The sequence below is a fragment of the Podarcis gaigeae genome (assembly GCF_964106915.1).
Source record: "Podarcis gaigeae genome assembly, chromosome: 3".
Classification (NCBI taxonomy): Eukaryota; Metazoa; Chordata; class Lepidosauria; order Squamata; family Lacertidae; genus Podarcis; species Podarcis gaigeae.
In genome coordinates, this window is record NC_139680.1 from 75863617 (window position 1) to 75876722 (window position 13106).

Sequence of the window (13106 nt, forward strand, 5' to 3'; positions counted from 1 at the left end):
GGAAAACATTAGCTGGTAAATGTATCTGTATCTATTATGGCATATCAAGAGTATTTGGTTTTCTACTGTAAACAAAAGAGTGCCACAACATTTTAAAATCCAAGCTGCTCTCCTCTCCTTTCTAAAGTAGTACAAAGGAGTATTTTGTGAAAATATGTGCACTGTGCCTAAGCATTATGACTCAATACCTTTTCACTATTTCCCTCTTGAACACTGCAGAGAGAGGTCTTTATCAGAGAGGAGATGAAGCTGCAGATCGATGGTCCTTTTTTCCAGCCATTGACTGAGCAAATGTTCATCAGCTCTGGCAACACTTCTAGATATAAATTACAGCGCTGCAGATCTGAAATCTGAAGGGATACATTATTACAGGTGTCCATTAAAACAAAACCTAGGAGATACTGTCTGCACAATTAGTTACTTTAATATTAATGCCAAGTTCCAAAGTAGCTGCTTTAGACATGCTCAGTATAATTTTTGACTTTTCTTTAACTGGCATGTTGCCTCCAGGCCACCCCATGGATTGCCTTGAAAACAAACAAACAAACAAACAAACAAACAAACAAATCTCTGTTTCAAAAGTAGATTGCCATGTGACACAGAAGGCTGCTGATATAAAATACATTTGGGCATGCAAAACTATGTTGATGGTTAATTAGATCCAGATCTAATCATTCTTGTTCTGCAGAGAGCTCTTCAAAGCATTAACAGAGCCCTAATGTCCTTCCGTCCCCCTGCTTGGCATGAATGCACGAATGTGCTGGCAGGCAGCATGCAAGAGCAGGTCACAGAATCAAAGGTCTGCATGTCCCCATCCATCCCCACATTCTGCTCAAGTTATGGCAGGCAACTGCTTCACATTAATCTAACAGCCTCAATGGCCTGGTTTGCACTAAGCCTCAGTTAAAAACCAGTGTGAATACTACACCAGCTCCTCCATTACAATAACTTGTCAACCAACATACTCATTTTAACTGTGTGACTGGATCTGCACTTTTGCATTTGGTTTCAAATATTTTTACATGGCTAGAGAGAAATTTTAAAACATCTGTTTAAGTAAATGCTTTTCAAAATGTTTGTTGACAAAGCATTTCTGTTTTAAATATTTTTCTGAACATTCCAAATGAATACACTTTCACAATATTGCTACCCTTCTGAATTAAAATAATAAAAATTCCAAGCCAATATTTACACTAAGTACTTACAGTATTTAATTCATTTGCTGTAAGTCTTCTGAGGAGAAAATCCAAAATACTTTCTGTGGCAGTCATAAATGAATTCTGGAGAAATGCTATTATCCCATCTGTATGAAGATACATGTAATTAAAATACTGGTAGTACCATTATTCCCAAAGCTGAACAGTAAGCCTGCAGTTTATGCAAGGGTTGCATTCCGGGGATTGCCCCTGAAACCAAAATTGTGTCTAGCCAAAACTCACTGGGTTCAAGGGCAAGTAGGATCGCCAAAGTCCAGGAACCCTGCCTGCTTTCTGCCCCATTTTATTTAGTGTTTGGGGGTTTTGCCATGTGCGTAAAAGCTGAATGTGCACAAGTTAAATGTTGCAGGCTTACAGTATCATACACATGTGATGTAGTACACAATGAAATTACCATGGTAAAACATATAATAGGATATGTCATTCAAAATGACAGACACACACCCCAAATCACAGTTCACAGTCCCTAGTTGCATGCTTTTACTTTAAAAAAAAAAGTAGAATGCATTATTGATCCCCCCAGTTTCCAAATGTCTGGCATTCTAAAGGCAGCTCTTGGGGCCATTTTGAATGGAAATTTTAAAGAATTAATCCAGAGATAAAGCATGCTGAAAGGGGCTGGTAGAATCAAACTTTCCCACCCTCTCCCTCCCTGAAAAGCCTCTTCCTGTGAACAGGAGTCCCTGTTGAATGAGGTGGAATGTGGGACAGAGGCTGGGATGCCGGGTGTAGGGAGAGATCCCTGAAAAGTAGAGGTAACTTCTCCCATTCTCCCCACCCTCCTGTGCCACAGGGCAGCCCATTCAGCAGGGTCCTAGGACCTTCAGTAAGGACTTTGGGGTGGGGTGGGGATGTTGGGGGCCTGCTGATGGGAGGATGGGGCAGCAAAGCACTTCCACCAGCCCCCTTCACCTTTACCAAACCTCTTGATCAAACCCACAAAGATGTTTAAAACAACAGCTATATTTTAGAAGTACTTTTTATTCTGTATGCCTCATTCTGAAGAAAAATAGAACCCCTACTTGTAAGGCAAAACAGGACAAAGATTACCAGGCTTATCAACACTAACTGTATACCACACGGTAGCTTAATATGCCTGTTTTTTCTGAGGTATCCAAATTATCTCTGAATTTAGGTGTTTGTTAAGAATATAGTAATTCCTTATTAGATGCATTCTGGACATTTTTAATATGGCCATCTGCTTTTAATGTGAATTCCTGTTTCAAAGCAACTTACTACAATTTGTATTGATGAGTCTATTAGCCTAATTTTGTTACACCAGTTAGAAGGGCAAGAGTCATAAGAGCAACATACTGAATATACCACTAACCAACTTGTGGACTGGAACATTTGATTGAACAAGTCTGCAGTAGCTTCAATAGCAGCTGTAGGCTTTTATCGGTTTTCAGTGATGAGATGTAGGGATTAGTGCCAAGTTTCAGCAAGACATCCAGTAGAGGGTTTAGGAGAGCCTTCAGCTCAATCCGTTCTGTGCTGCCATTGACACTACACAAAACAAACATTAAAAAGAGAAACATATTCCACTGTCTGTATTGCTGACTTCTGGGTAGATAAACTGCATTCACCTTCCAACTGAGCAAAAAGCAGGAGAACATATCTCAGCCTACATTGTATGCTATCAAGCAGGAATGGTGTCACATTCGAACACCCAGTGCTGACACTGTTTATTTAGTTATTTTTAAAGAGTGGATAAACCAAAATTAATACACAAAATGTTCCAACATTTGTTTATACTCTGGGGAAACACAACAGCGGTTAGTGACAGATGACAGGAGGTTTTTTTGATAGCTGAAGGCACTTTGAAAGACAGAAAGCTGCTTGTACTGGAGACACATAACCAACTTTTGGCTCCCTCTCCGTCTCTCTCATTCTCTCTTGTATTATTTAGAAAATCTGTAAAGCCTGTTTGGCCAGAGACAACAGTGGAACAGAAGAAACACATGCAATGTGGTCTCTCAAACCACTTTCAATTCTCTTAAAAAACAAATGCCCAATCAAGTCATTTTTTTTCTTATGGTGCCAGCCTCTAGGAAGTAATCAATGAATAGACAATAAGTCAACACCCCAGCAATCCAAGTTGCTCATAGGAATTATGAACTCAAAGCTCCTGAAATACCTCTGAATGCACTGGCTGTGACACAAAAGATTGTTATTATCTGTACAAATCACTTTGTTCACACACACTGAAAATAAACAATAAATTTCTATGCAAGATGTAGGTAGGGTAATCCACAAAACATTCAAGCAAACATCTCTGTGCTTAAAGCCAATTTGTGAGCTGCCTTACACCAAATATGACCAACAGCTCATTTACAGCGAACTCAAAATGTCATTGTTAAGAAAGTGTTTTAAGAACCCAATGGTTGTTTTTTTTTTTGGTGCTATTTCATATATATACAATCTTTACATTATGCCACTTAGCTCTAACCTTTCCTTGGATGTAATATACTAAAGCTAATAGGACAAAGCCTGCTCAAGTGACTTGTGGTCCACATCCAAAGCAAATGCAAAGAAAACAAGGTATCTACCTGTATACATGTTTCATCTCTTCCACATCTGCAGTCAGCAGAATCATTGTAGCAACAAGTTTAGCTTCAAACCAGTCAGGCATAAGGCAGTCTTCTGCAGCTGTAAAAAAAAAATACTAGTTTTTACAATGTTGCAGAGCAACATCATGACGTTGCGGCACAGGTGCAGGCACGCTGGGCACCCACAGTCTGGGGCCCCGAGTCAGCACCGCTGGCTTCTCCTGTGCCAGCAAAGTGGTTCTGGAGGGAAAGGGAGAAGGATCAAGTAAGGGGCTTTCCTAGAGAACACATGCTGAGATAATGCATTCTGTAGCTAAAAGTCTCTGACAGAAGTGTCACACACAGAAATAAAATGAAATAAGCAATGAAGCTGATTGTTTTTATGAATGCTGTTGTACGATATGCTTACAAGTAGACTCTTTAGTTAACAGAACATGGAGGCAACTGAGATAAGAACTGCGCTTGAGAACTTCAGTCATTTTAATAATTTACCAGGACTTTGGAAATCCTATTACCAGTTAAATTAGTGAACAATATGCCTAGTGATTTTAATGAGGGATAAACCCCAGGAAATTAATACAAAATGACTAGGAAGCAAAGAGCTACTTTATATATGCTGAGAGGCTTGTGCACACAAAGTGGGATTTTTGACATTTTTGCTTTGAACAGCATGTCACACCAGTGCTTTTCAAACTCCTCTTGGATTCAAAAGTGCTTTGCCAAGAGGCATGCGCGGCTACTTTTCCACAAGCACAAATCCAACCCCCTTTTTGATGCATGTAATTCATCAAATCTAAGTCTTTATAAATATTTGCAAAGAGCTTCTATGCAAAAGCAAACTTGGTGGCATTGTCCCAGCAGTAGGGCAGTAAAACCAACAAGGAATTTCAGCATAATTGGGGATTCTGGTAAGGTGTGCAGAAATCTATTACAATGCAAACTACCTCTGATCTTCTACCCCTCCTCACAAAGCACCACCTTCAAAACAACTTCATGTATAAACCAGCAAGTGTTCCAAACACTTTTATGCAGAGCTAAATAATGCTTAATCCTTAGGAACAGAACTATTTAACAAATGTGCTCATTGCTTACATAAACAGTATTATATATAATATTTATAAAACTACTTACAATTGGCTATAGGTGTTTTCAGATAATCCTCCACAAGGGATTGTGCATAAACACTTAATGCAGTTTTGTCTTGAGGCACATTGCACTTTAAAGGCTTTCGAAAGTGCTTGTCATTTGCACGCAACCAATTACAAAGCTAAGAGAAACAAAATGCATTTTTTAATTTATTTTTGTTTTATTTATTAAATTTCTATACTGCCCTGCATTTAAAGATCACAGGGCAGTTTATAGCATAGAAACACAAAAGGCTTAATCGTAATCATAATAATACACATCTAAAATGCCATAATGACTAACCAATTTCACAACAGTTTGCTTTCACTTCTCTCACCATTGTCCACAAAACAGTCCCTCTGCCTAATGACTCCTCTGGTTTCAGAGATACAATGAAGTTTGCGATATCTGAAAGGGACACTTTCTCCTAAGGAAAGAAATGTAAGTAACATTCATTTGAAACCAAGAAAAACAATATTTAGGTTCAGAGCTGTGTTAATCATTTTGCAATGTTACACATCCCTCCCTACTCCAAACTCCTTGAAACTTAATAGCAAAGTACCACAATGCAATAGAACGAAGCGCAAGGTGCAATATGCAAAGATGTCATCGCAAGTCTAACACAGTACTTAGGGTAGTCATGCATTTTAATGCCACAATGCTGTGTCTAAGAATGCCCAAGCCAATGGCCTTTGTTTTCTGAAAACTTGGCATCTAGAAAAATGAAGCAAAGGAGGAAAACATTTCACCTGAGATTTAAGAATGATAATCAAATGATTCTAAAATTCTGTATCTTTTAATCCAAAGAAGTAGCAAACCTTATCCACTAAAGCTTTATAAAAGCACTCAGCTATATTTGATGCCTTTCCCAGTGCAACTATATTTCAGAATAGGAACACTTACTACATCTGTCAAGAGTATAGCTGCTTTAAGAAGATAGCACTGAGCAGCTCCCCGTAGGAGAATCTGATGGGTGATCATGGTGCACTGCAGGACATCTCTGCAAATGGATAAGATACATGCTTTGAAAAGTTAAAACAATGAACTGAGGACTAGTCACACGAACACCACTCAAAATGGTACCTCAGAGCAAGGAGTCCTTCAGTATCTAGTACTCTATATGCTGGAATATTTGCCAGTGCCATGGACAGAAACAAAATTGGAACAGCACACCAGTGCCTATTGCTCATCTTCTGTATAAACTTTAACAAAAAACTACCTTTAAAAAAAGAAAAACAAAATTTTTGTTAAATCATCTAACATAAAACAATGCTTTTTTAAAAAAAAATCATTTTAATTAATTTTCCAATAAAAATCATCCAATTAATATATCCAATCATAATCCAGTTAAAAGTAAAAAACTAAAATAAAAAGACCAAATTATAATCCAAATTGTAATTATTATTTTTTCAGAGCTCCCCACAGTCTGGACCTCTGATGCATATCTCCACATCTCAGTCCTGCCTCTCCTCATTGTTTCCATATTTTCCACATTTCGATTTTAACACTTTAAAATTCTAACATAAAACAATGCTAACCCCAAAAGTAAGCCCAGCAGTAGAAAGCCATTTTTCCAAGTGGAAAAAATGGATTACATTCCCAAAATCCAAATGATCTCTTCATTAATTCTAGCCTGAACAGCTTATTTGACTCAGATGTACGTGACAGCAGAGAAAAACATGGTAGTACAGGCGGTAACCGTTTTGCACATGTCCAATTGCTGCATGACCGCCAACGTGCAGGTCCTTTTGGACCCAGAAGAAGGGTGGAATGGGGACAGAGTGAAACAGGGCAGCAGAGGCTCCCCCAACATGCACAGGGGCCAGGAATGCAAGCCTCATACAAAATTGTTGGTATGTCACATAGCAGGTGCAAGACAGAGCAGCATTATGACACTGTACACATGCTGACTTACACGGGCAGAAGAACACCACAAACCTGCTATGCACTGTGAATGATTCCTGAGTGTACACGCTTTCACCATCTCCCTCAGATTCTGACCCCAACCACTATGGAAAGCATAACTAAAGGAAAGTCAATGTAGGGAAGTGCTTAGAGTGTATGACTAGCATCAATGATCCTATTTCAGGTATGAAGCTCATTGGGTGACCCAGAGCCAATCAGTCTCTCTCAGCCTAATGTTTCTCATGGGCTTGTTAGGAGCTTAAGATGAGGCCTGGGAAGAGACACACGACACCCTATATTTTGGAAAATGGGATGACAACATAATAAATGAGAAAAAGTAAAGGTCCCTTCAGGATCTCCAGTCAGGTTAGGAATAATGGAAGGAAAGAAGCAATTCAAGAACAGAGGTAGCTCTGTGCCCTTGCACAGCAGTTGCCAGCTTCTCCAGACTTTTCACCCATACTCAAGGGGAATGCATGTAAACAAAGCTATGAGAATGAAGGCTAGGCACTTTTTGCATTCAACTGTGCTAGACTCATGGCATAAGCAGGGTGGAAGTCTAAGTGAGATGGTGTTATATGCTGGGCATACACAGCCACTTCCTCTCTTTCCAACCACCTCCCTACTTTGGCCGCTTGGCATGAATGAAGCAGACAGGTGACTTCTATGTAATTCCAAATCAAAATATTTTAAATAAACATACTTTTTTCTTTCTCAGGGAGGCTTGTAAAAAAGGTAGCCAAGAACATTTGCAATTTCGTTCCTAAAGGAGGACAGGTTCCGATAATCTGACCTGATAACCTGTTAAATTAAAAACAGAGAAATATGGTGGAAGAAATTCAAAGACAAAACTGTCAACTTTATCAACTAAACAAATACAGTTTACATACTACTAGAACCTCTATACGTATATTTGTTACACTGAAGTATAAAATAACTTACAGGTTAATTGACAGAAGTTTTCATTTTGTTAAAAAGGCAGGTCACCTTTAATATCAGACCAATATGTCGGAACCAAGCTAGTCTCTCTCAAGCAAAAATATTCTGAGCTAGTAAACCACCGATTAACAGAGCTGTCAACCCCTGTTCTAACCCCTGTCAAAGGAAGGTACATCCATCCCAGAAACCTCCCAGTACATCCACAGAAAGCTGTGTAAGTGTATGAGCACCACCAGCTGCTACTGCCATAAAAGGTAAAGGTAAAGGGACCCCTGACCATTAGGTCCAGTCGTGGCCTACTCTGGGGTTGCGGCGCTCATCTTGCTTTATTGGCTGAGGGAGCCGGCGTACAGCTTCCGGGTCATGTGGTCAGCATGACTAAGCCGCTTCTGGCGAACCAGAGCAGCGCACGGAAATGCCGTTTACCTTCCCGCCTGAGCAGTACCTATTTATCTACTTGAACTTTGACGTGCTTTCGAACTGCTAGGTGGGCAGGAGCAGGGACCGAACAATGGGAGCACACCCCGTCGCGGCGATTCGAACTGCCGACGTTCTTATCGGCAAGTCCTAGGCTCTGTGGTTTAACCCACAGCACCACCTGTGTCCTGCCATAGCAAGGGCCAAAATGGAATAGGTTGGGAATGTGTCAGAGTCCCCTGTACCCCCTGTAGATTAGACCCCATAACTACCCTAGCCTTAAGCTGGTGTAGTTAATTTCCCCTCCCATTGGTTTCAGTGGGTGGGACAATTTAAGGGTAAGGAATACAGAAATAAAAAGGCAGAAAAATGCTGAAGCCCTGGTCAAATCAAGCCTCTGGATGTGGCAGTGGTTCTGCCCCAGATTCCCACTTCCACTCCAGAACTTAGAATTGCTCTACTGAGAAAAGCTTCCATCCCAACAAAAAACATCCTCCTAACACACCTAGGAAGTTTTTTATAATTATAATCCTCATCATTTAACACTAAAAATCTAGAAAACTGAGAGAAATGTTTTCTGTACTTGCTCCAGTTCCCTCTCATCTTTTGTGGGATAGGACACTTAGAACTGCCTGCAGTACTGTAAATGTGGGTGCACTATATATTTACATAATTCTAAGGCAATGAAACCTGGTAGGATTTTTTTCAATCCCTGTCCTCAATGGAGGAAAATTCATAAATACCTGCAAATATTCAGCCCTATGTAAGTGGCATTTAAAAATCTGGTTTAGTATCTATAGAAATTCAACAAGTTGTCGATGAATAATTTATTACCTGCTATAGAGAGAACTTTCCGAAAGGGCATCCATTAAAGGACCAATAATAAACTAAAGAAAGAAAGGAAGCGTGCTTGTATTAAAAGCTGTAACACAGACAAAAATGGTATTTGTCCTGCAAAACATGTATGGATGTTTAACCAGACCTGTATTAGTAGAAAAGTCAGCATGAAACTGTAAAATTTATTTTTGCTACAGAAAACCAGTGGATCTGGCTTTACAACACATTCAATATACAAAATGGGTAAAGAAATCAGCCTTATAAACATGCTAAAGAAAAAAATATTCCAAAAGATTTATATACATGACAGCAGAGAGTAAAAGAAACAAAAGTATTTCCTGAACTGTATTATGTAATGAGGCTATTCCCCTAAAAATAAAATTAAAAGTGCAGATCTGTTACCATTATAATTTATCACCAAAAATGCTATGGCTAGAAGGATCCTACTCACTACCACTTTTCCCGCATCTCAAAAATGAGATGAACTTTACTAGGGTAATGGGCACAATTGTTGCTCTCTGCCCTTATAATCAGAGCAAACCAGGCAGTGTGTACCCTAGACACTGGTGGACAAGCTGGTGTGCTTACAAAGAGAATTATGTTTTTCTTAGGTTCCCTTCAAGAGCAGCAAGCTTTTAACATCCCCCCCACCCCCCGGCTAATATAGACAAAGGAGCAAACTTCAAGAGGTACAATACAGGAAATCTTAGGAGGAGAAAGGGAAGAAAATGTTACCTCTGAAAATCCTGGTGACATAGGGATATGTTTCATTTGCCAGATGTCAAGAAAGTGAATTACACCTTCCTTTGTCAATGTTTTGTTTTCACTCTCAAACATTCTTTTGTAGATGCACATATGCCATGATGGATGAAACACCCAACTATCTGTTGCAAAAAACAGATTTTTTACAAGGGTACACAATGACAGTAATCTCGACATATATTTTATCTGTATGCAGGAAGGAGGGAGGGAGGGAGGGACGCATATTATTCATATGTACCTTTATAGGTTTTCACAATATATTTACATCTAATCACATTTTTAAAAGAGTTTTAAGAAACTGTCATTTCATTGTGTAGCACATCCACCTAAATCTGGCTGAGAAGACCCGTTATCTCCATGTCTCTCACCTTTCATATTGACTTTTGTCCTAATATGCCCTATACAACTGAGGGATAATTCATGCAATTAACTGCCATTTTTTTTCTACATTATGTAAATGTGGCAGAGTATATCACACACCTCTTATCCCATGAACAATGTAATATGTGAGTATGAAAGTATTAGCTTGCAACCCTCCCTCCATTGTGGTTTTTTTCTTCCACCATGGTTTTTATGGGAAGGAATTGCAGAAAGACTACTCTCAGGCCACACACATTATGTTGAATGTTTAATGTGGGGTGCAATTCTGATGTCCCATTGTTCTGTACTGAATTTCTAAACTGATATTGTATGAACTGGCCTTTAAACTGCGTCCATTTAGAAATTATCAATGTTACAGCCTATGAGAGCAACCAAGTGCCAGGAATTTTTGCAACATATAAACCAATCCTTTGATTCCTGTCAAAGTTATTGGCACTTTTCTTTAAAAAAAATAGCCTTACCATTTTGCTCTGATACTGCATGTTCATATAAACTATTTAACTTTGGCAATACTGGCTTTATAACATGTATCTAAAATTGAAAAACAGACATTATTACATTAATTTGATTTACTCTGTAACTGAAAAGTATCATAACTACAGTTAAGAACTAGATATTTACCTCTGGCATGAAATTATATAACATAGCGACTTTACAATAATAGAAATTATAACGCAGTGTCTCAGTGTAAGCAAGATTCAGCCCCTTGTGAACAGCAAATCTATACACAATTCTGATGCTGTGATCGACTTCAGTGGAACTTGGAGGAGTATAACTTAAGACTGAGATGTCGTTTTCATTTTTTAACTTGTTTCCCCATAAACATGCAAAGGGAAATTGATACATTCAAAATGCATGGAAGATTTTTGTTTAAGAAAAAAATAGTCTTATACTTCCTGACGTCAGCGTTCAGGATTTGTTCACTGTATAGAACAACCCTGTTATTTTGCGTATTCATAGCAACAATGAAGAACAGCGACTCTCAGCAGCACTTTGTAAAAATGTTACATATTTACCTGATTTCCTTCCAAAGTCTCCATAATTAAGATGTAATTTTCCCAAAACTGAATAAGTTGATCATTTTTTTCTGCACACCACCAGAACAGACATGGTTCTGCAATACAATACAAGCAAATTAGAGGCATTTTTTCTCTTCCCTCTAATCAAAGGGAACATATGAATGATACTACATCCAGTTTAATGTCACTAGCATGAAAAGGCTATTATACCAAGCCTGTAAGAACAGTAAGCACTGAAAGCACAGGCTGCAATCGTTCAGTATTAGTGGACAAAACTTTACATGGAAAGCAAAAAGTATTAATGTAGGTCAAGAGCATGACCCTTTCCTTCCTACGCAGAGGGGAATGCAACCTATTTCCATGGAAGCCTCCTCCTATCTTGGCGCACTATCACTGTGTCAAGCATAATATAACAGGGAGTACAATGCAGATGTGATACTATTGCAACTCACATCTTACCATCCAGCAGCTCCACCACTTGCCATCAAACTGGCCACTCATGTATATCACAAGTACACCACATCCCATTGGTTTTCGTTTTGAAAAAGGCTCCTCCCCATAAGTATATCTGAGGTGTGGAACAACATTGTTACCAGGAAAGACTGTGATAGGAGGATTGTGCCACCAGATTTTTAAGTGTCTTTCTTCTATCCTTAATGTTTATTTCTAACCTTGGGTTATGCTTTCATTAGCATTTCTCTTCCATTCTCAGTGAAAAGGTAAATTCATGCTTAATGAGGTATTGCATGAACAATTAAACAATGGCCTTCACTTTGGTCACTGTTTCACCCATCCTCCTTCACAGTCAAAACCTTTTTAAAAGGTTGTTATCTCCCTAAGCAGTATCTGCAAGAATAGACCATTGACAAGAAATGGTGGTTGGGGATAGAGCTGTAGCTCAGTGATAGCGCGTCTGCTTTGCATGCAGAAGATCTGAGCGTTCATTCCCTTGTATTTCCAGGTAGGGCTGGGGGAGACCTTTGACTGAAAACCTGAGCTGCTCCCAGTCTCTGTAGACCATGGGTAGGCAAACTAAGGTCCAATCGCCTTCTAAATCCAGCCTGCAGACGGTCCGGGAATCAGCGTGTTTTTTACATGAATAGAATGTGTCTTTTTATTTAAAATGCACCTCTGGGTTATTTGTGGGGCCTGCCTGGTGTTTTTACATGAATAGAATGTGTGCTTTTATTGAAATGCATCTCTGGGTTATTTGTGGGGCATAGGAATTAGTTCATTATTTTTTCCCAAAATATAGTCTGGCCCCCCACAAGGTCTGAGGGACAGTGGACCAGCCCCCTGCTGAAAATGTTTACTGACCCCTGCTGTAGGCAATACTGAACTAGATGGACTGATGGTATGATTCAGAAAAAGGCAGCTAGCTTCCTGTGTGGCTCTAGAACACTGTAATTCCATAGTGAAGGTCCTCCCATTTTGTTTGCTCATCTAACTAAGTTTATAGACACCTTTAGAGGCGCACCGCTGTGGTTTTACTATCCACATTTGCTATGATAGACAAACTCCTGTTTTCGCTAAAGCAGAACCAAAGAGACTTGCTCACTTTCTACCAGTCTCTTAAATTTAACGCTACTCAGAGCATCTCACCAATGTGCCATTCAAGAGGTTTGGGGGCTGCACCTTTTAAGTATGACACAACAATCTGGGGCTACTTAAAACTAAAGCACAAGTGAAGATGGCACTTCTTGTGCCTTAGCAGTGGCATACAAGGGGCATTTTTACAAGATACAGCATTGTGGCAAGACGTGTGTACATGTGCCCACGTTCTCTCTATGACAAACGCTTGAAGGAGACCTGTTCTTTTATTACATCCCAGCTAAAGCACACAAACATTATGCACTGATTCTAATCTTGTACAGATGCAGACAAGATAACTGGTAATGTAATTCATTTCTGAGTGTGGGAGTCATGGAGAAAAGGCCTGTCTTTCACTTGCAGCC

General features: G+C 39.3%; 1 protein-coding gene across 1 annotated transcript in view; it reads right to left on the reverse strand.

The window, feature by feature from the left end:
* The window catches only part of TARBP1 (tRNA guanosine 2 -O-methyltransferase TARBP1), a 31471-nt gene that overhangs the window by 16017 nt on the left and 2348 nt on the right, over positions 1 to 13106 (reverse strand). The window contains exons 2-14 of the mRNA XM_083732051.1: positions 11149 to 11246; positions 10594 to 10663; positions 9725 to 9873; positions 8987 to 9039; positions 7500 to 7597; positions 5975 to 6110; positions 5795 to 5891; positions 5229 to 5318; positions 4898 to 5033; positions 3767 to 3866; positions 2548 to 2723; positions 1206 to 1303; positions 189 to 350 (exon numbers count right to left, since the gene is read on the reverse strand). Coding sequence (XP_083588177.1) covers positions 189 to 350; positions 1206 to 1303; positions 2548 to 2723; positions 3767 to 3866; positions 4898 to 5033; positions 5229 to 5318; positions 5795 to 5891; positions 5975 to 6110; positions 7500 to 7597; positions 8987 to 9039; positions 9725 to 9873; positions 10594 to 10663; positions 11149 to 11246 — 1463 coding nt within the window. The remainder of the gene's footprint in view (positions 1 to 188; positions 351 to 1205; positions 1304 to 2547; positions 2724 to 3766; positions 3867 to 4897; positions 5034 to 5228; positions 5319 to 5794; positions 5892 to 5974; positions 6111 to 7499; positions 7598 to 8986; positions 9040 to 9724; positions 9874 to 10593; positions 10664 to 11148; positions 11247 to 13106) is intronic.